Source organism: Ipomoea nil, unplaced genomic scaffold, assembly GCF_001879475.1.
Source record: "Ipomoea nil cultivar Tokyo-kokei standard unplaced genomic scaffold, Asagao_1.1 scaffold2144, whole genome shotgun sequence".
In the NCBI taxonomy this organism is placed as follows: Eukaryota; Viridiplantae; Streptophyta; class Magnoliopsida; order Solanales; family Convolvulaceae; genus Ipomoea; species Ipomoea nil.
Window position 1 is genome coordinate 2,079,947 of NW_017618572.1, and position 21,814 is coordinate 2,101,760.

The 21,814-nt window shown below is 35.1% G+C and overlaps 1 protein-coding gene across 1 annotated transcript; it reads left to right on the top strand.

Annotated features, from left to right (window-relative positions):
• The first annotated feature begins 2,037 nt into the window (after window positions 1-2,037).
• Window positions 2,038-5,044, top strand: LOC109148832 (probable E3 ubiquitin-protein ligase ARI7). Its single transcript, XM_019296575.1, has one exon. The coding sequence runs from the start codon at window positions 2,137-2,139 to the stop codon at window positions 4,774-4,776; it is 2,640 nt and encodes an 879-aa protein (XP_019152120.1). The 5' UTR covers window positions 2,038-2,136; the 3' UTR covers window positions 4,777-5,044.
• Window positions 5,045-21,814: the final 16,770 nt, after the last annotated feature.

A 21,814-nucleotide genomic window follows, 5' to 3' on the forward strand; every position in this document is an offset into this window, starting at 1 on the left:
AAACTATAGACTAACCTAACTCTCTTAAACTATAGACTAGAATAACAAGCTTAATCTATAACCACAAATATAAATTATATGTTATAATGGAATTATATTATTACTAACAATCTTAAATTTTGTATTATAATCATGCAATTTTCGCAATTTACACTTCATCAACTCATCAAGTAATAAAAAGCCATTATAATTATGAATGGGCAATAACAAACATACATGATCCTCTTTACACAAGTGGAAGCTGATTTTGATCGAGGCGTGTGCATGCAATGCAACATTGTAACCTAGGATGAAACCCACCCACCGCTTACGTGCACACACAAAGCACTATATTCATTGGTCCAACCCGGCCTATCAAAAAGTGAATAAAGTTGTAAAGTATACAAGATATATATCATCCACTTCATTCAACACACAATTCCTTACTCTTAATAATTCGTCTATCTTTCTGATGGTATCCGGTACATTAATGTTTGTATGATCGCATCCATAATTCTTCTATTTTTAAATTAAATTTTATTATCTACACCAAAATTTTTAACTTTTTTTGGTACATGAGGAAGGGAGAAATCTCAATTTAAGACGTTTATACTTAAGTAATGTGATACTCGATAGCACCTGTCATGTCTAAAAATTCTCAACTAAAAGCTTAAGCTGAGGGTCTGGCTCTGATACTAAATTGAAGCATGTGCTCCATCTCAACTAAAAACCTAAGCTGATAGTTGGATTGCACAGTAATGACTATATACTCACACACCTCTCACTCGCGTTGCTTCGTGTCCTTGCAATTTTGGATTAAATTTCCAAAGTTTTTAACCTTGAATTGGTATAGTTTTGAGTTCGCAAATCATTATGATGGGTATGCTCATACATATATAATTTCGAGCTAATTTCATTTTTGTCCTAGATTTATAGGTGATTATCCACTTTTAGTCCTTTTTTTTATCAGAACATTCTTTTTTGGTCCTAGTATTATTGTGACATGACCAATTTTAGTCCTCTATCAAAAAAAAAAATCATTGAAATTGCATTAAATTCAAGAGCATTTCGCTCTTTAATTATGATTTTTTTCAAAAAATAAACATAAAATATATAACGGGTCAACGCACTTTGTATTAAAAAGATCAAAATTTCTTTCTATTTAACGAAATTTCAACGATTTTGTTAATAGAGGATCAAAATTGGTCATGTCACAATAATACTAAAACCAAAAGGTGATATTTTGATTAAAAAAAACTATAAAAAAAAAAAAAAAAAAAAAAAAAAAAAAAAAAAAAACTAAAAGTGGACTGTCACCTATAAATTTAGGACTAAAAATGAAATTAACTCTATAATTTCATTTTGAGATTTTAAACTTTTTTTTTTTGTAAATTTTTTTTTGCTGAATTCAATATTTAAAAAATAAATCTTCTGAAATTATTTTTTGAGTTTCCAAACAAATCTTAAATCACTCTCTAAATCATTATTAAAGTGACTTTAAAATGGCTTGGCTCAAATCACTTTTTTAAATGCTCCTAAACTTGTAAAATAAAAAATTATAATTTATACCCTCACAAATATGATAATTATCAATGTTACCCCTGAATTATTAGTGGTGTAAATGTTTCCTCTCATTTTTCAAAACGTAACATATATTGGCCCCTCCCCTAATAGGAAGAATGAGAAACATTTTTGTCGGCAAAAGGAGAACAAACGAAAAAAAAAATGAAAGAAAAAAAATTGTGGTCTTCAAACAGGAAAAACGACGGATAGATATTTACACCACTAATAATTCAAGAGAATGACAATATATATCATGTTTTAAAAATTAAAAGACAACACTTGTACCACTAATAATTCAGAAATGACATTGATAATTAACATATTTGTGAGAGGTATAAATTATAATTTTATCTCTTGTAAAATTTCCAATTCCTTACCAATTAAGACTCATTGAATTTCCGATTAATTTTAATTATAAATTCGAATTCCTTGCTTTGCACGAAGTGCGTTTGTAGTTATGCTGACATAAAAGTCCACTCTAATCCAACAAACCCTTCATAGGGTTTTTATTAATTTTCTATCTCTCTCTCTCTCTCGGTGTGTTGCCCTTCCATTGTTGTGACCCCACACAAATTCTACTCTACTACTAACACTATGGACTCCGACGATGGCTTATATGATGAGACGGGCTCGCCGGGCGACGATGATTTCTACGGCGGCAGCGACGGTGACGGCGACGTTACCCACGAAGACTCCGGGAGCGATGGCGATGTGGAGGGGGATCCTGATTTCATCGGCGATGATGATCATGGCGAGGAGAGTAATTTCACAATCTTGACGGGGGACGAAATCCGGCGTCTCATGGAGGACGATGTAGCCCAAGTCACCGCCGTTCTCTCGGTGTCCAAGGCGGAGGCCTCCGCTCTTCTCCGCCGCTACAATTGGAGCGTTAACAGAGTGCACGAGGAGTGGTTCGCGGACGAGGAAAGGGTTCGGAAAGAGGTGGGCCTGATTTCGTCTCAGAGTGTGGAGAAAAGAATCGAGGATTGTGGAGAAATCAGCTGCGGAATTTGTTTCGATGATCACTCTCCCGGTAATGTTTACGCCGCCTCGTGTGGCCACCCTTTTTGTGTTGATTGTTGGTGTAGCTACATCGGCACCGCCGTCGCGGACGGGCCGGGTTGCCTGAACCTCCGGTGCCCCGACCCGTCTTGCAAAATCGCCGTTAATCTTGACGCAATTGAGCGTTTAGCGTCGGAGGAGGATAAGAGGAAATACTTACGCTTTCTCTTCCGATCTTACGTCGAGGAGAATCGGAAAATCAAGTGGTGCGTCGCCCCCGGTTGCGAATTCGCGATCAACTTCGAAATCGGGAGCGAGAATTCCGACGTCCTCTGCGACTGCGGCAGCTTCTTCTGCTGGAATTGCACGGAAGAAGCGCACCGCCCGGTGGATTGCGAGACCGTGAAGAAATGGATTCTGAAGAACAACGCGGAATCGGAGAACACCAACTGGATTTTGGCGTACACGAAGCCGTGTCCAAAGTGTAAACGGCCGATTGAGAAGGGGGAAGGGTGTATGAGGATGACGTGCAAGGCGCCTTGCAACTTTCAGTTCTGCTGGCTGTGCTTGAGTGAGTGGTCGGTTCACGGCTACAATCCCTGTAACAGATACAAGCCTGGGAGTGAAACTGAGAGGCAGAAGAAAATGGCGAAGATGTCTATAGAGAGGTACACGCATTACTACGAGAGGTGGGCTGCTAATGAGAAGTCCAAGAAGAAAGCCATGGAGGACTTGAAAGAAATGGAGTGTGTGAACGTGGGGAAGCTCAGCGACTTCCAGTCCCTTCCAGAGTCCCAACTGAAGTTCATAGTGGAAGCTTGGAAACAGATTGTTGAATGCAGAAGAGTGCTCAAGTGGACTTATGCTTATGGGTTTTACTTGCCCGAGGAGGAGCACACAAAAAGGCAGTTCTTTGAGTACTTGCAGGGCCAGGCTGAAGAGGGTTTGGAGAGGCTTCATCAATGTGCTGAGAAGGAACTTGAGATCTACCTTAGTCCGGAGGAAGCTAATTCCCCTAATTTCTGTGATTTTCGTATAAAGCTTAACGGTTTAACAACTGTGACCAAGAACTACTTTGAGAATTTGGTTAGTGCATTAGAGAATGGTCTCGAGGATGTAGATTCACATGGGGCTCCTCATGACTCCAAAAATATGCCTGGCAGTAGCAATGCAGCACCAAACCCGAAGACGAATTATTCATCAGTTTTTCGTCGCAACAGGGTAGCTGGAGGGAGAAATTTACTAGCAGGTCGTGGCATCAGGATGGAAACACAAAGAAATTTACCCGTGGCTGGAAACAACACAGCAGGCACAAGACCGTTGCCCAACTTGACAGCTGCTGCTCTGCGAAATGCTAACACAATGGTGGTGGCTCAGTATCCAGAAAGACGGAGGTCAAAGGTAGTGTTTACAACAACCAACTTAGAAGGCGACACAGGAAATGGATCAGTAGCAGTGGGTGGCAATAGGGTAGGGGTTGAACCAGGGCAGAGGCTGAATTTGGGAAACACTTTACCAGTTGCAACTGGGTACGTAACAGGTGTGGCTGGTGGACTAGTAGCTGGGACTGTCAATGGTGTTGGAGTTGAACCAAGGCAGAGGACAAACTTGGCAAATGCATTGCCATTGGTAAATGGTCCAGTTGGTGGCAACATTCATGGCCTGGGAAATGGACCAGTGCCTGGTGCTGGCAATGGGATAGGCATTGAACATAGAGAAAGGGCTGACTGGCATGCAGCATGGCTGACTGGGAGCACCAGCAAAGCACACTCCGTGAATGCGCCAAGAGCTGGGAGCACCTATGGGGTTGAAAAAAGATTCAGGGAAAGCTCAGAAAGTGCTTTGCCACTCGGCAGCGTTACATCAGAAGTCTTGAAGAATCCACCAGCACTGGGACTGGGCAGCAACAATCGGGCAAGTTTGCAAAATGCACCAGTAGCTGGGTCTGGTGATGTTTCAAGCTCTAGAAATACACCATTAGCAGGGAGCAGCAGCATTGTTGCAGTTGAGAAAAGACAGAGGACTTCTGCAACAGGAGTAGCAACTACCAATCCTAAGAATGGTGATTTAGGAAGTTGGGCATGTGATCTGTGCACCTATTTGAATCCAAGCTCTGCTACTGTGTGCACCATGTGCAGGGGTGATGCTTCAGACAACTGGGAATGTGATAAATGCACTTTTGTCAATGACAAGCATGCTACCATATGCCAAGTATGTGAACTTCCACGATAAGTCATCAACTGACTTTTCTTGCTAGGGGTCTCTGCCAGAGGCATCAGAAACATAAAAGGTTGAAGGATTAGCCCTCATAAATATGAAATAAATGCTTTTAGTTACTTAGTTCGTATTAGTTCTGCTGGAATCTGGAATCAAATGCTTTGGCTGTAAAACATACATAATAGAAGTTTTTCGTATTGTTTTTCCAGCTATGTAGATAACTGCTAAATAACACCTCGTGGTTCTGCGCCTGTGCATATGCAATTATATTTACAGTTATCTTGCCCTGATTTTACTTGAATCTGATTATTGACTTGAGAACTCTTTTTTAGTTTTTCACTTCTTCACACTCTTTGATTGATACAGGATTTTTCCTATCATGAATGATTTTGCTTTATATTCATAAACTCCATACTGATGTTATTCTTTAAATCTATGTATTGCGTTGATCTCATTTTCTTTCTGCTAGAAATGATGACCAGCTATGTGCACAATATGCAGACTTAAGGGGATCATCATTTCTGCCAAATTGTGTACCTTGTGCTGAGCAAATAATCTCCCATTATATTGGTTCTCTATTCTAGTCATTAATCTGCATCATGTTAAGCTTGTAGTTGTAATCTGTTGAACAAAATTAATTGTTATATAACCTGGTATCCAGTCTGAATGTATCTATGTATAATATAAACGGCCAATGGTTGTTTAACACTGAAATTTTCAGGCCCTTTTTTGGTATCTTATCCTGCGGTGCTTGCACCTTGACATTTTTTTGACAGTTAGGCTATCACCAGCATTAAAGTTCTGGCTGTTTAGTAAAGTTGTTGTTTGCATATGTTTACTTTCTCCTGTTTTCTTCCTTGCCCATGCCTAATTTCCTCCTTGATTTGAGGTAATAAAGATGCATCTCTTCTGTTCATTACTGTTTCACTGCACTTTTTCCCGTTTTCCTTTATCTATCGATTAACTTGAGAGGTTTTCGGAGTAAAAGAATTGAAGGAAACAAACTTCTGGACACTAAAGCACATTGGTAACTTGGAAAGATTATATTTTTGAATTAAGGTTCAAATTTTCGATCAATTGGCTTCTTCTAAAGCAGCTATTCAGTCAATTTCTCATGCGGCTGTAGAGCAACCTTTTCCTGCCAATTTGGTGAGATGACCAACCCCTTCACTTGCTTTATTGATCACTCTTGTATGTTCCGAGTTTGTTGATTATTAAACGAGTTAATACCTAAAATCGTCCTCGACTATAGTGGTTTTTCTCAATTTCGTCCTAAACGACTTTGGTGACCTAATAGCGTCCCAGACTTTTGTGTTTCGCTCAATTTCGTCCTCCATTTGTTATTCCGTCAAATTGGTGTTAAATAAAGGGACAATTCAGTAATGTCAATATTGATCTTTCTTTACTTTCAACTTGTGAAGTGCGAAATTCCTCTGTCTTGTACGAATTACACCAAGAATTACTCCCGGACCTGCAAATCAAATTTTATATTGGCAGTTTTAGGAGTAATTCGTAAAAAAAAAAAAGGATTTCGCAGTTCACATGTTTATGAGTAAAGAGATGCCAATATTAAAATTACTTAATTGTCTATTTATTTAACACCAAATGGACAGAATAACAAATGATGGACTAAATTGAGCAAAAGCATAAAAGTCTGGGACAAAATTGCGCAAAACACAAAAGTCTGGGATGATATTAGGTCACCAAAGTCGTTTAGGACGAAATTGAGAAAAACCACTATAGTCGATGACGATTTTGGGTATTAACTCATTATTAAACTATATTACTGACTTCAAGTCTCAGGATCATGCTCTTAGACACCACAGCAATTTCTCCATTTCGGCAAAGCAAAGTGCTCTGTGGAATGCTGGGGCTCTTGAGACTGTCTTCGTCAACACCAATCAAAACCTGAATTACCAAATTTGAGGAAGTTCTGAATATGGTGTCAAATTGTCGTGAATGCCACCTTCAGTCTCCAACTGGTGTAAGTCATAAGTAGTTAAGTTTTATTTCCTTCCTGCAAATGTAGTTTAAATATAAAATTGCCAGGATTCAGGAAATGTGATTTTCAAACGGATAAACTTGGTGGGTGAGGTTTTGGGTTAAATTTTCCATTGCCTTGCAATAGGCCAAACATAGTTCAGACATATTCCATTTTTCTAAGTTTAAGAGCTGGAATTTAAACTAGGATTCGATGTTGACATCGCTAATTTTGTATGCTGTTTCTTATCTTTTCTTCTATTTTTAATTGTACACTTGTCAAAAAACAATGAATATGAAAAGTTCAAGATTTATGTCACATGTGGTAAAACAGTAATATTCAAAAGAAAGCAGCTATAGTATGGTGTAATTACTACACATAAAACACTCTCTTGTTTCGTTTGCAGCGTTTAGAGAAGCAACAACTAATTCAGTTTGCAGAATCACTTCACAGTAAGCTCGGCTACTTTGATGAATTTGAGAAAGGTTTCATTTCTATTTACCTCAATACTATTGCATCGTTTGATGTTGTTTTACCGGCAAAAGCAGTGTGGCTTACATAATGATAAGTTCGGTTACTCATAGTTTTGTATTAGATGTGGCTAAGGTGAAGTTGATAATGAAATCTGATACTTATTATCCATGTTACTGAAGATCTAAGCTCAACAATGTTGTAATTCTGCCTATCAACTCGTTAGTTCTCGCGTGATGATTGCACGGTAATAGCTTGGAGATATGTATGTATGTATATGCGTGTATGTATAAAGAGAGAAAAAGGAGAAGAAGAAGAACACCAAATGTAGGGCACAACAACCATATCATTTCATTAGCCTTCACTATCAATTTATAAAGAATCCATACAACCTTTAATATCCTTAATCATAAACAATGTAATAAGTGGAAGGCAAATGAAGAGATTCAAGATTAATGGCCATAATGAAAATATTTATAACACTCCCCCTTGGCCATTATCTTACCACACTCATGCCTCGTTAAAAAACCTCGCTAGAAAACCCAGTGGGAAAAACTAGATGAGGAAAAGAGTACACAAAGTATGTTAAACTATTGTGTTGCACCGGTAGCCTCATTAAAAACCTTAGCCTAAGAAAAACCCAGTGGGAAAAAACTTAGCCAAGGAAAAGAGTACAACCATAAGCCTTCTGGGCATAATCTTCAAGATTTCAAGGGTCTTCAGGACTATCCACTCAAGTGCACCAACATCGGTTGCCTCATTAAAAACCTTAGCTAAGAAAACCCTGTGGGAAAAACCTAGCTAAGGGAAAAAGAGTACAACCATATGCTTTCGTAGCATAATCTTCAGGATATCAAAAGTCCTCTAGATTGTCCATTCTAACACAGCTAGGGGTTATCGCTCCCCCTGAAGATAACAATCTTCTAAGCCTACGCATCCCAATTTTATAAACATATTACTCAAAAGTGGATGTAGGCAAGACTTAGTGAACATATCTGCAAGATTGTCCAGTGGGGAAAACATTCTCAACAAAATTTTACAACTCTTCTTGAGTTCATGTGTGTAGAAGGATTTAGGTGCAACATGTTTTGTAAGGTTCTCCTTAACAAAACTATTACTTGCTTGTGCAACACAATCTTATTTGTCCTCATATGGGACATTGGGGGTAAAAATATAGCATAACCAGTTTTGGACTTGGCATCATATGGATCAAATAAAAGAACCAGTGCCCAAGTTGCCCATCAAAACCACATATGGGTTTCTCACATAAACGTCAAAAACTTTGTACCTCGAAGGTGCTGGAGGATATGTTAAATATCATTTACAATTTTCATTGTAGGGGGAACACTAAATGTTGCTAGCAATTTCATCGCAAATTCAATATCAGGCCTGATGCGATTATGGAACTTCTAGTTCAATAATAGTGCTCCAATAGCAATGAAGTAATGGACTTCCAGTCCCTAAATATCCTCATTATAATCTTCGAGTCTAAATGGTCATTTATCTACTTCAAGAGATTATTGGACAACCGTTTATGTGATAAGTAAATAATACTTGTCTATATAAAACATCTTCAAGATATTTTTCAAGTAGGCTAACTGGTGTATAAAACTTCTTCAAGGAGAAGCTCGATCTTCAGGTCGAGACAATACTTGGATTTCCAAGTCTTTTATTTCAAAACTTCGTCTTTCGGCATGAGCTGATATCACCAAGCTCTCTATGTGTTTCAATAACATTTAAATCATCATTACCGACTGAGATAATAAACAAATAACTCCATTAGCAATTCTTTAACAAACACATAATGGTACATATTTGCATATTCCTTCTTCGGGAGGAAAACACTCAGTCAATAATATTCAAGTCATACAAAGACTTTAGTAGTTTAATGATACGCGTTGCCATTTTTCACTTTCCTTATTTCAAAAGTTTTGAATCCATCAGGGATTTACAAATAAATATTAGCGTCTAACGACCGGTAAGTTTGCGGTCATGACACTCATCAACTGCATATCTAAATTTATAATTCACTGCCAATAATGTTAATTTGCGGAACGTAATGCCATATGTTGTGGGAGAGAATATTTGATCAAAATTAATTCAGGGTCTCTGCGTAAACCCTTAAGCTACCAGTCTCGCTTTATATCATACCACCATATTGTTTGTATTTCTCTTTCGTACAAACACCCATTTGTAACCTACAGGGTTAACATTAAATGGTGTACGTGTTATAAAGAGAATACAGTTTTAGCGAGCTGAGCTGTACATGCCTTAATTGCTCCGTTATACATAAAAAATACCAAGGCACAACTGGTACCTAGCTCTGGATCCAGATTCTCATATAACGAGAACAATTTGTAAAGGCAATTTTGTTGTCGATAACTATAACATTTTTCATAAATTTCTCCCATATATATAAAATAATGCAATTTCTAATTCAACCAGACTCTAGACATTTCCCAAAGATATTTTTATCTGGTCGTTCCGCATCCCAGTATTATGATTTTGGGTGCACCTATAATTTTACTGGGGTTTTTCGCCTTCCGGACGAATGTCTTCTGGACGAATATCTGCAGGACATACTTCTTTAAGAGATTTCAAGAATGACACCATTTTCTACTAGATTTAGCTTTCCGCGGATTATACCAACATGTCTCCACACTTCTGGCGTCAAGGAGCATTGGTAGATACATATGGTCCAAGTTGGGGAAAATATGTAGGACCTAGTCACTCCTTTTATGATCAATATATATATTGGCAGATTAATTATCTTCTGAACTTCTAGTTCAGTTTACTTCTTCTGAACTTCTAGTTCAGTCTACCTAGTACGTGGATTTAAATATTGAAGATCAATCATTCATAGAATTTCTCGGCATTCTATAAAATTTGAGATCTTATCTCCCCCTAATGCCGTGAAATGATTTTCATAAAGTGTGCAATCAGCGTACCTAATTATATATTGATCCCGTATCATGGACTCTAAGAATTTAAATAACAGACGGAGGTTTATAATCAACATATACATGCCCACAAAGGTACGCTATGGTGGTGATATAGGAAAAAGACTGCACACTGTGAATAAAACGCAGATGGGAAATGTTTGGTTTTATACCACGTACTAGGTTCTAGGGGAATAATTATGATATGCAGTAGGTGAGATTGTGATAACCACAATAGCATATAAAACTGATGTTCCCAACAAGAAAATATATAATCAGATATGAAAGCATACATATCAAATGATATTATAAGGGTACACAACAATCATAGGGAAGCTGTGAAGCTTGTCAAATAAAATAGATCTTCAAGATCTCCCAAAAATCCTTATCCTCAACTTTACATTAGTTCACTCACTGGTTTGGGAATTGCTTTGTGCAAATTCACATGATATAATTCACTCCCCCATTTGCTTCGGGCAAACTAATATGAAATGATTTATTCCTTCGTTTGCTTCGGGCAAACTGATATGATATCATTTTCTTCTATCTTTCAAATTAATAACATCTAAATCAATCATATCATGTAAGGCATAAGTCAAGGATCATTCTTATAAAGGAGTATACCACTCCTTAAACAACACAGAATTGCGCTAAGCCATAATCGGAGAGGGATTTGTCATGTTGACATCTTAAATTTAGTCAAAAGATGATTATCATAATTTGTTGATAATAGCAATCCTTCCGGGATTGATATAGGATTTATGGAACAAATAATAATTCAATTTTGAATTAGCAACCGGTCAATTGCATACGAGAGTCATGTTGCATGCATGAGAACAAAATTGAGTAAATAAGCATGCAAATTAAGAGAAGTAACTCTGAGAAGTAAACTTCTCGAATAGTAAATTTCGGATAGTTAATCCAAGTAGTAAAATCACTTTGCCCTCATAATAATTTGCGTCCAAAAATAACTTAACTTTTCGAATATTGCGGTCATGAATTTACTTTTCGAATGCTTCAGGCATAAACTAACTTCTCAGATGCTTCAAGCATAAGCTAACTTCTCGGATGCTTCAAGAATGAGCTAACTACTCGGATACTTCATGCTTCAGGCATAAACTACTTTTTTTTTTTGCCATGAATATATTTTCATGCATTGTTCAAAAATATTATCATGACACCAATCATTTTTTCATCAATACCTTATCATTTCATTATCACAATTTATCGCAATATTTGCTTCAGGCAAATTAGCTAGAATCATCAAGATGATGTTCATTCTCTGATGACCAAATGCTTTGGTGTGCGGCACGTAGGGATCAATGCCCTTCAGACCCACATTGTTAGCAAATATGCTTCTGGCTAAGATTTTGCCTCGATAAGTTTGGTCGTCCTTGAATATCTTGATCACTTTATTTCTTATTCTGAGCTCGAAACTCATACCACACTGGTTATAATCTCGACCACAACCCCTTATGAAGTTACTCAACTAGGTAACATTATGTGCTTCAGGCACCTGTGCAAAATCAACCAGACATGCATTTTGATTCTTCATCAACAACTAGTTATGTTTCTTAGCCACAAGGAGTGCTCAAATCAGCTCAGGATACTTCTCATAATTTTGTGTTATACTACTGCTGGAGTACAAATTACTCGCATGAAAAGTTGGCAATGTCTTTTCAATTAAATATTTCTCTAAAACTCCTTGTTTAGAGTTTCACTTCTGAGACTATTTTGTGCATAACTGAACTATAGTTAATCACTCACTGACTTATAATCTTAAAATTAAACATGAGATTAAACTAGTCAAAATGTGTCTTGGGGAAGAACATTTGATGACTTTTGGTCGGAATAGTCCTTCAGGGACTTCCATTAATTCAAGGGGTTCTTTTTCAATCAGATACTCATTTTTAAGATGGTGGTTCAAGTGGTGACATATGAAAATGAGAGCTTGTGCCTTCTGGGCATCGGTGCTCTGTGACTTAGCAACAAAAGCTTGGCTCAATTCTTTGGATGCCAAAAAAATATTTCAATATCCAAAGCCCAAATGAAATAATTGCTATCGACATGAGCGAGATCAATAAAATCACATTTGACAATTGAATACGTAATCTACAAAACATATATCATATGTTCTCATATACATTCATAATATCACATGTTTATAGCAAAATAAGGAATTTAACATCTTCTAGATGCGAAATGAACTTTCCGAGATGAAGTCAAAAGATAAAATCAGAAAACAAATTGATCTTTCGAATATACACAAAAACTGAAATGGTGCAACACGAATTGGTGAGGCAAACACCAAATTGATGCAACAAGCATCGACTCGTGTTTATACCATCAACTCGTGCTACAAGCAACAAGGCACGAATCGGTGCAAAAACACCAAATTGATGCAGCAAGCATCGACTCGTGTTTATAGCATCAACTCGCGCTACAGGTAACGAGTGGTGTTTCATTCTCCAATACACCGAATTGATGCTCCCAAGTCATCAACTAAGTTTTAAAGTCTTACTCACTCTTAAGCTTCCACAAAATAAACTTTAACAATCTTAATTAAAAACCATTCATTCATTGCCTAATCAGGCACAAAAATGAATTGCTAATCACATGCAAATGACGTACCATAAAAGCATAATAATGCATGACAACATAGGGTATATAACATACAAAGTATGCGAAATGAAAATAATATGTATACATACATTGCATCTTCATATGAAAAGCCCCATCTATTTACACAAACATATATATCACATGCTTTTCTTTCAATTTTAAGAATCAAAAATAAAATTGGAAATATATATTCAGGAATTTACACAATCATATATATACGAACTAGTATGAGCAATTCATATTTCAAAATTTAGAATCAATATGTATCATATCAATCATGCATTGCATAATCATATCAAGAGGTGTAGAATCAACATGTGCCATATAAAACATGTATTATATGAATCCTATGAACATGCTTGCCTAGTTTAAAAACATGTATTATAATAGGTTCGAGCATACCGTTCATCGAGGAATATATTGGCAATTCGTGCTGATAACGTGTTGTAATTCTGCCTATCAACTCGTTAGTTCTCGCGTGATGATTGCATGGTAATAGCTTGGAGATATGTATGTATGTATATGCGTGTATGTATAAAGAGAGAAAAAGGAGAAGAAGAAGAACACCAAATGTAGGGCACAACAACCATATCATTTCATTAGCCTTCACTATCAATTTATAAAGAATCCATACAACCTTTCATATCCTTAATCATAAACAATGTAATAAGTGGAAGGCAAATGAAGAGACTCAAGATTAATGGCCATAATGAAAATATTTATAACAAACAAGAATTTTTCCAAATTTTACTTAATAAGAAACTATTGGGTTTTAGTTTCTTGAATTTTGTTATAAATTTGATTTCTATTCCTAGGTTAATATTTTAAATTCACAACTTTGTTCTTTTACCTTTGCTCTGTGTCTTAGGGTACTGATAATTTGAGTACGTGACTTTCAAATTCCATGGAAAATGTTTTCCTAAAAGTGTAGGAAAATGTTGTTTTATGTTGTTTGGTTGGATGGAAAATCTTTTCCATGGGAAGTTGAGTTCCTAAAGTTGAAGGAAAACAAAATCCTAGCAAGACATTGGTATTTTGTTTTTCAAAGGATTTGGAAGAAAGTATTACAATATTGGACTATTTTACCCTCCTCAAAGTTTATTAATTACACATGTATATATTATTGTTAAGGGCATATTGATCTTTATATTCATAATTTTTTACCATTCCAAATCCAACCAAACAATAGAATTCATATTCCCAGTAATTTCTTTTCCACCAATCAAACAATGGAATCTATTTTCCTGGTAATTTGTTTTCCATGGAATTTGAATTCCATTTCCCATCAAATATTTTCCAGCGAACTAAACGGGCTGTTAAAATCTGTCTTGCTAACTGATACAATGATTCTTTTTTATAGTTCCCCCGGGAAAACCTTCTTCCTAATTCTTATCATAAGTTATTTGGTTTTTGATTCCTCAATAACAGATTGTATAGAAATTTGTGGTTTCAGTCCTCTGGTTTCCTTGGTCATGATAAATATTCTTGTGCCTTGTTAATGTTTTTTGGCCAATTGATCATGCTCGTTTATCTTATTTCTCTGATTTTCTTGCTTTAGTTTTTTATTTCTCTTATTTAAAGGAAAATTATTTTCCAAGCTTAATCCCATCCCCGTTTCTACGGGGATTTCTCAAGGACCCGCCCGGTTTTTTAAAAAAAAATAATAATAATAAAAAATTTATACACTTCCAAATTTTTAGTACACTATAAAATAATATTTTAGAATAAATTGCACTTTTGGTCCTGTGACTGATAATTTGAGTACGTGACTTTCAAAACTCTCAATTTAGACCTTTAACTATGCAATTATTAGCAGATTTGGTCCTGCCGGCCAATTTTGGCCGGAAAAATATAATTTGGTTTGAATTTATTTTGATGAGGGCAAAACTGTCATTGCAAGTGAAACATAATCGCCTCCGATGCCGCTCTCGCCCAATAGCTTCCCGCTTTCTTCGTCAGTCTGCTGCTGAGCTTCTTTCGCCTTCAATGCCTGTAGTTTTGAGTTGTTATAGAACGCAACTCCCAAGAAAGCCAATCCATACCCGAGAAGATTGACCAGAGTTACAGTGTCCTTGATTATGGACCATGAGAACGCGATTAGGAGCCAATCTTTGACCACGTTGGCGACATTCATTGTCAGAATTGAAGTCTTGCCGATGAGTAGGAAAACAGCGAGATTGAGGGCGAATGTGCAGAGGGAATTGGTCCCGAAAACGGTGAAATTGAATCGGAAACTTAAACTCTATCTCAGGACGGGGAACTCGACGAGGAGCCATGGAATGGAGAGGAAAAGGAGACAGCTGGGAGCGGCATAGTACAAGGAAGTAATGGGGTTTAAGCTGATCCCCTTAGAAGTGAGCAAGATTTGGATCATGACCAATCGGGTGGCTTCAATCGCGACGGCGAGGAGCTGCAGGAATCGTTGTGTTAATCGGAAGGATTCCCCACCTCCCCCCCCCCCCCCCCCCCCCACTTTAATTTTACTTGCAATGGCAGTTTTGCTCTCATCAAAAATAAATTCGAACCAAATTATGTTTTTTCAGTCAAAATTGGCTGACAATTTGGCCGACAGGACCAAATCTGCTAATAATTGCATAGTTAAATGTCTAAATTGAGAGTTTTGAAAGTCACGTACTCAAATTATCAGTACCCTAATAGTCACAGAACCAAAAGTGCAATTTATTCTAATATTTTATTTAAATTATACCATTAATTTATAAATTTATATATTAAATGTCTAATTAGCTTAACTTTCAATCATCTCAAAATACAACTAATATAAAATATTTAAAACACTAAACAATACTTAAAGATTAGTCATTAACGAAAATACTAAATATACGTACATAGTAACTTTAAAAAAAAAAAAAAAATAGAACCAAAAGTCCAAATTAAATATTAGTGCATATAAATATTAGTATATTTATTACTCATTCCGTCTCATTTTATGTGTCTGGTTCGATTAACGAGACTTGACTGAAGTTTTTTTAATTTAATTTTTTCATAATATTAAGTTTAGTTGTTGTATATGAAATTAATATATTTAGAAACTACACTAAAAGTAGTATTGAATACAAAAAAAATAAATTAAATTTAAAAATAAATTAAAAAATACTAAAGAAAATAAACAAAGATGAATACAAAAAAAAAAAAAAAAAAAAAAAAAAGCAAATTTAAAAATAAATTTTAAAAAAATACTAAAGAAAATAAACAAAGACGAAAAAGTTTGTTTGACCAATGAATAGTAAGACAGATAAAATGGAACAGAGGGAGTATATAATAGGTATAATATATATAGAATTGAAGATCATATGCGAATGAATGCTTTAGGTAAAAAAAAAAAAAAAAAAAAAAAAAGGTTAAATTTCAACCATAGATCTAGTCCAAATCAACCGTCTAGAATGAAGAAGAATTTAAAAAATACGCGGTGGCATTATTATAATTTTGAATAGGTAAGTTTAGATGTTCTTTGTCTTCGAATGTACATTTTTCTTTTTTCGAGTGCACATTTTCCTTCTTTTAGTATACATTGTCCTTTTTTTTAGTGCATATTTTCCCTTCTTCGAGTGTCTCAGTGCATAATTTTCTCTGAGTGCATATTTTTGTGCCTTCGAGTGCATAATTTTGACCTTTAAGTTTATATTTATGTGCCTTCAAGTGCACAATTATGAGCCAATGTTTATTATATCTTTTGTCTTCTTTTCAATAACGTATGACTAAATTTCTAATGAAATTTGTGAGAATTAGAAACAATTTGTAAGGATAATTGCTTCAATAACACTTAAGTTGAATAACTTCCCTTTTTGGTACCATAAATTGCTTCGATTGCACATTTTTGTGCCTCCGAGTGCATAATTTTGGTCTTCAAGTGCACATTTTTTTGTCTTCATATGTACAGTTATGGACCAGTGTTTATTATATATTTTGCATTCCTTTCAACAATGTATAACTAAATTTCTAATGAAATTTGTGAGATTTACAAACGATTTGTAAGGGTAATTGCTTCAATAACACTTGTTGAATAACTTCCATTTTGGTACCATAAATTACTTCAATTGCACATCTTTGTGCCTTTAACAGGGCGTTTGGTTGGAGGGGGGAATTACGTGGTGAAGGAATTGCAATTTCACGGGAGATGAATTACTGGGAATAAAGTGGAAATTTAAATTCCAGTGTTTGGTTTACAGGAATAGAATTACTGGAATTTCAATTCTAATGTTTGGTATACATGAAAATTGAAAGGGAATAAGTAATATAAAGTTCAAAATGTCCATTGTTGTTGTGGTATTAATTTTCGATTAAAAAAAGGAATGGGTAATTTTATCTCATCACTAGCTTTTTTTCTTCCTAAAATCCCAGGAATTAAAATCCATGGAATTGCAATTCCTTCCAACCAAACTAAGGAATTTTATGGCCTTTGCAATTATGTGGGAATTCAGTGGGAATGGAATTTAAATTCCCTCCAACCAAACACCCTGGAATTGCATAATTTGGCTAAGTACACATTTTTGTGTCTTCAAGTGCATATTTTGTGTCTTCAAGTGCACAATTATGGACCAGTTCATAATTTAGGCCTTCAAATGCATATCTTTATGCTTTTAAGTTCACAATTTTGGCCTTGAAATTCATATTTTTTAGCCTTTCAAGTGCACATTTTTGTATAGAAATTTTAGTTTAAGAGTTATTGATCACATTTATCGGCACTTTCGCAAGGGGAACTCTCCTTCGCACTTGATCTTAAGTGCGAAGGATATATATATATTGGGAATTTGGGGTCAAAAGCCAGGGTGGGGATTGGGAAACTCTCCCCAGTCCCGTTCCCTGGAAAAATTCCCGTCCTTGCCTTCATCGGGACAAGGATTGGTTTTCCATCAGATTAAGTTGAATTGAAATCCTTAAGCGAAAAATATAGAAAATGAAAGAAAAGAGAAACTTGAGAAAAAAAATTGATATTAGAAGGCAGGTATATTGTAGACCCACCCAAGCTATTTTTCTTTTTTAACGACTTAGAAAATATGTCTAACTTGTTATTTAAAATAAATTTTTTTATTTTTTAATTAGAAAAATGTATGAGTATTTTTTTTCTTCAAAAAAATAAGAATTTTTTAAATTAGTAAACATATTTTTTAGGGAGAATGTATTGTACTCCCTAACTTGCTGCTGTCAAATATTTAAAGGGTGTTTGTTTGGTAATATAAGATTCACATGTTTGGTTCAGGTTATGTAACTTTCTCAGTGAATGTCAGATAACCTCCACATTAAGTTTTTAGCTATTGGAATGAAACGTGAGATACCCTCCAATCAATCATTATTGCATTGGGCCATGGTCCACATAATTGTGTGGACCATAAACAAAAAGTACATTTTTAATATACTAAAGGTACATTATTTATATACTAAAAGTACATTATTCGAGAGTACATTATTTTACTATTAAAAGTACATTATTTTATATACTAGTATTTTTTATACGCGATGCGCAAAAAATAGGTGCCCAATATTAATACATTATATTAAAATTTTAAATTTATTTAGATTTTAGATATTTAAATTATTCTAAATAATAATAATAATAATGTAAATCATTTTTATAAATTTGATATTTATATTTATGAACTAATTAACATATAACTCAAATATTTAATGTGTATATATTATTATTAATGAAGAAGATAAGAAAATATATGGTGGATGCATGTGCATGGTAACAATAGTGGAAAAGATAACAGAAGTTATAACGGTAGGGGTATGTTTGTCCAAAATATTTTAATGTACAACCTTTATATCATAATGTACAAAAAAAAAAAAACGAAACGGAAAAAACGGACATAAATCAGGGGTATAACTTTCATTCACACTTATTATGCTTTTAGATACTACGTATCAAATAATGTACCTTCAGTACACAAATAATGTACCTTTAGTATATTAAAAATGTACCCTATATTCATGGTCCACCCAAATGTGGATCATGGTCCATACAATAATTTGCCCCCTCCAATTTCTTAGGTAATCTCACATTCCATTGTTTTATTATTAATGTTGGGGTTTGGATGTTTTAATCAATTTATCTTATTACCGTTGTCTTATTTACATATCTTAGTTTTAAACTAAACACAGGAATTTAACATTCCCAGTAATCTAACATTCTCATCAATCTAATATTCTTTAGGGGACGTTTGGTTCAGGTTATATTACATAACCAAAGGAATGTGACATTCCCAAGCTTACATTTCTATGTTTGGTTCATATTCTCTGAGGGAATATAACATTCATAGGGAATGCAACATTACCTTCACATAGGATTTTGAAGGGAATGTGATTCCCTTCATTTTGTTAGGTAATATAAGATAACCTTGATATTTATAAATTTTGTCATTTTAATTCTAATTATTTAAAGATATATATTTTATGTTAGCTTATTATTATTATTATTATTATTATTATTATTATTATAAAAGATAACCCTAAACCAAACACGATTATATTACATACCTCAATTTTAACCAAAAACATGAATCTAACATTCCCTAAGGTAATCTAACATTCTGTGAACCAAACGGCCCCTTAAGGTAATCTAACATTTCGTGAACCAAACGCAACTTAGAGTGTGTTGGATGTTGATGGTCTGTGACATTAATGTATGATTGCTGTTGGATTTGGATGGTTTGAGACATTCATGCATGTATGACTAGAGACTTTGGTAGAGAAACAGTATATACTGAAGCATGATTGGTTTTTTTAAGAATTCTTGTCCTTCTATGAATTTGCTTATTCTAAAGAAATGATCATATGTCTATTTGTTATTAATGATTATTATCATTTATGATTTATTATCTTATTAAATGATTGCTACCTTTAAAAATAATCTATTCAACTCAGTTATTAATTTTTATCACTGTTTTTTCTAATTGTCCCTGCTTTACATTTTTACCTGCACTATTTTGTAAGAATGTGATTTTAGTTATAATTGCATCTCTTAATTTATTTTGAGTTAAGCAGTTTAATATAATATATATTTATTTTTATCAAAATTAATATTAACAAATTTTAAATAATTTTAATTAGTACTAATTTATATTCACATTTAATTTTTAAAACATATACCAAATTCATGTACAATATCTGCAATTGAAAATTTTATTATCTTTTTCTAATTTTATTCTTTCTTTTTTTTTCTGTATTCTTACGCTATCAAAATCGTATGTCAACATCTCATATCAAACACATTTTGATTCTTGAAGTGCTGCTCCTTAGTCTCGTTGTAGTGATTGAAACTCATTCGCATGTAGTTGCCAAGAACACCTCACTTATTATAACCCCTATTTTCAAACAGTTTTATCCGAATCCCCTTAGTGTGCTTTTCAAAGGATCCCTTCTTCATTTCCTTCTCCCAATGCGCCAAAAAAGTTGTCAACATCTCCATCTTAGTCTATAAAGGAAAAGTAGACATATGTTTTTCTATTTTGAAGTAGATGATATAATAAAATGTTGGCTAAAGTGTCATCCAGCAGCATAAACTATATTGGATTGTTCATGCCGCACCTTAAACTTTCATAAGATATATTTAGATCCATGTACCCTTAATTTTTTTTCATCTAGCATTTTTTTGCAGGTTACCTACAGGTTACAAGTAAGTCCTTGAGTTTCGGAGGGGGAAGGAGGAGCGATGTGCCCCCTCTTTGCGTGGCGGCGCTGGAATTGATGGTGGTGGATGGCATGCAATCTCGCCGGAAAATGGTTCGTTGAGTACCCAAGTATGCTCCTTCTCGACCGCGAATATTGATGCAGAGTTTGTGGTAAGTCTGGCTCAACACATTTCTCAATTTGTTTTCAACAAGTTTTATCAACTATACAGATACTTATATCATAACAGTGATGTTGCCTTTCTTAAAACAATAAGAAATGCAGAAGCAAAGAATTCACATTCAAAAAAAAAAAAAAAAATTGATAGCTCCTTCTGGTGCCTTTCAATTTGTTTTATGCTTCAACTTTTTTTTTTTCTTCAAATTCTTCAGGAATTTATATAATTATAAGCTTGAATCAAAAGGAGCTATCCCAAGGAGATTAGGAGAACAATAATTTGTAGTTTTGCACCTTCAAAATAATATCATCATCAACGTAACTTCAACGTACACAACAAAAAGAATAATATCATCATCAACATAACTGATTAGAGGAATGAAGCTTTTCAATGCCTCAGAAAAGCGGCAACAGAGAAGATAAACTAGGCTACAATCAACGCACCGGAGATCGTATGGTAACCGCCGCTCCAGCGTCAGGTCCAGGCGCTGGTGCTGGAGCATATCCGAGATACTGAGCCGCGGCAACGGTGGAAAACACAATGGTAACAGCTACAATTCAATTCGCGTTTTCAATCAGAAAGTATTGCTAATCTCACTATGAGTATAGTGAGAATGTGAAGGGTTGAAATTGAGTATCACAATTGCAACTAGTATTTTATTCCTCTTAATAGTTCAAAGCAAACAATGGAAGAGAGTAGCTTATGCTGAAATAGTAAAGATAGTTACACCTGCTTTAAGGGAATTCTAGTAAGGGATTAACCCATCTTTGTGTTTCTCTAACTCCTTTTGGCTTCATCTTTTTGCAGTCATTTGGTGGCTGCAATGGGGCAGTGAACATGTAGCTACACCACATCCTTCAATGAAAGCGGCTGAGAAGACTCCTAATAACAAGTAGGCAAAGTAGCAGACTCCAAAATCGGGACGTTCTCACCTCTGCAAACCGTGCAATAGGAGTTTTGGTTCTCACCTCGTCATTGTCGGAATCATCGAGGTTGGCATCCTCGTGTTCTTCTTCCTCCTTAACGTCTTTCACCACTGGCGCATCATTCTGCAGCTTCTTCTCGGCCTTGACTTCCTCAATGACAGGAGCCGGCATCATTGTTGCTGTGTTTGCCGTGGTTTTGGGTATTGAAAACCTGTGCTAGAAAGAACAGAGAAAAGTGGTGCTAGGTGGATTAGTTTAGAGATTTATGGCTCACTAAAACATGAAAGAAGTTCCACATGGTAACCGAAAA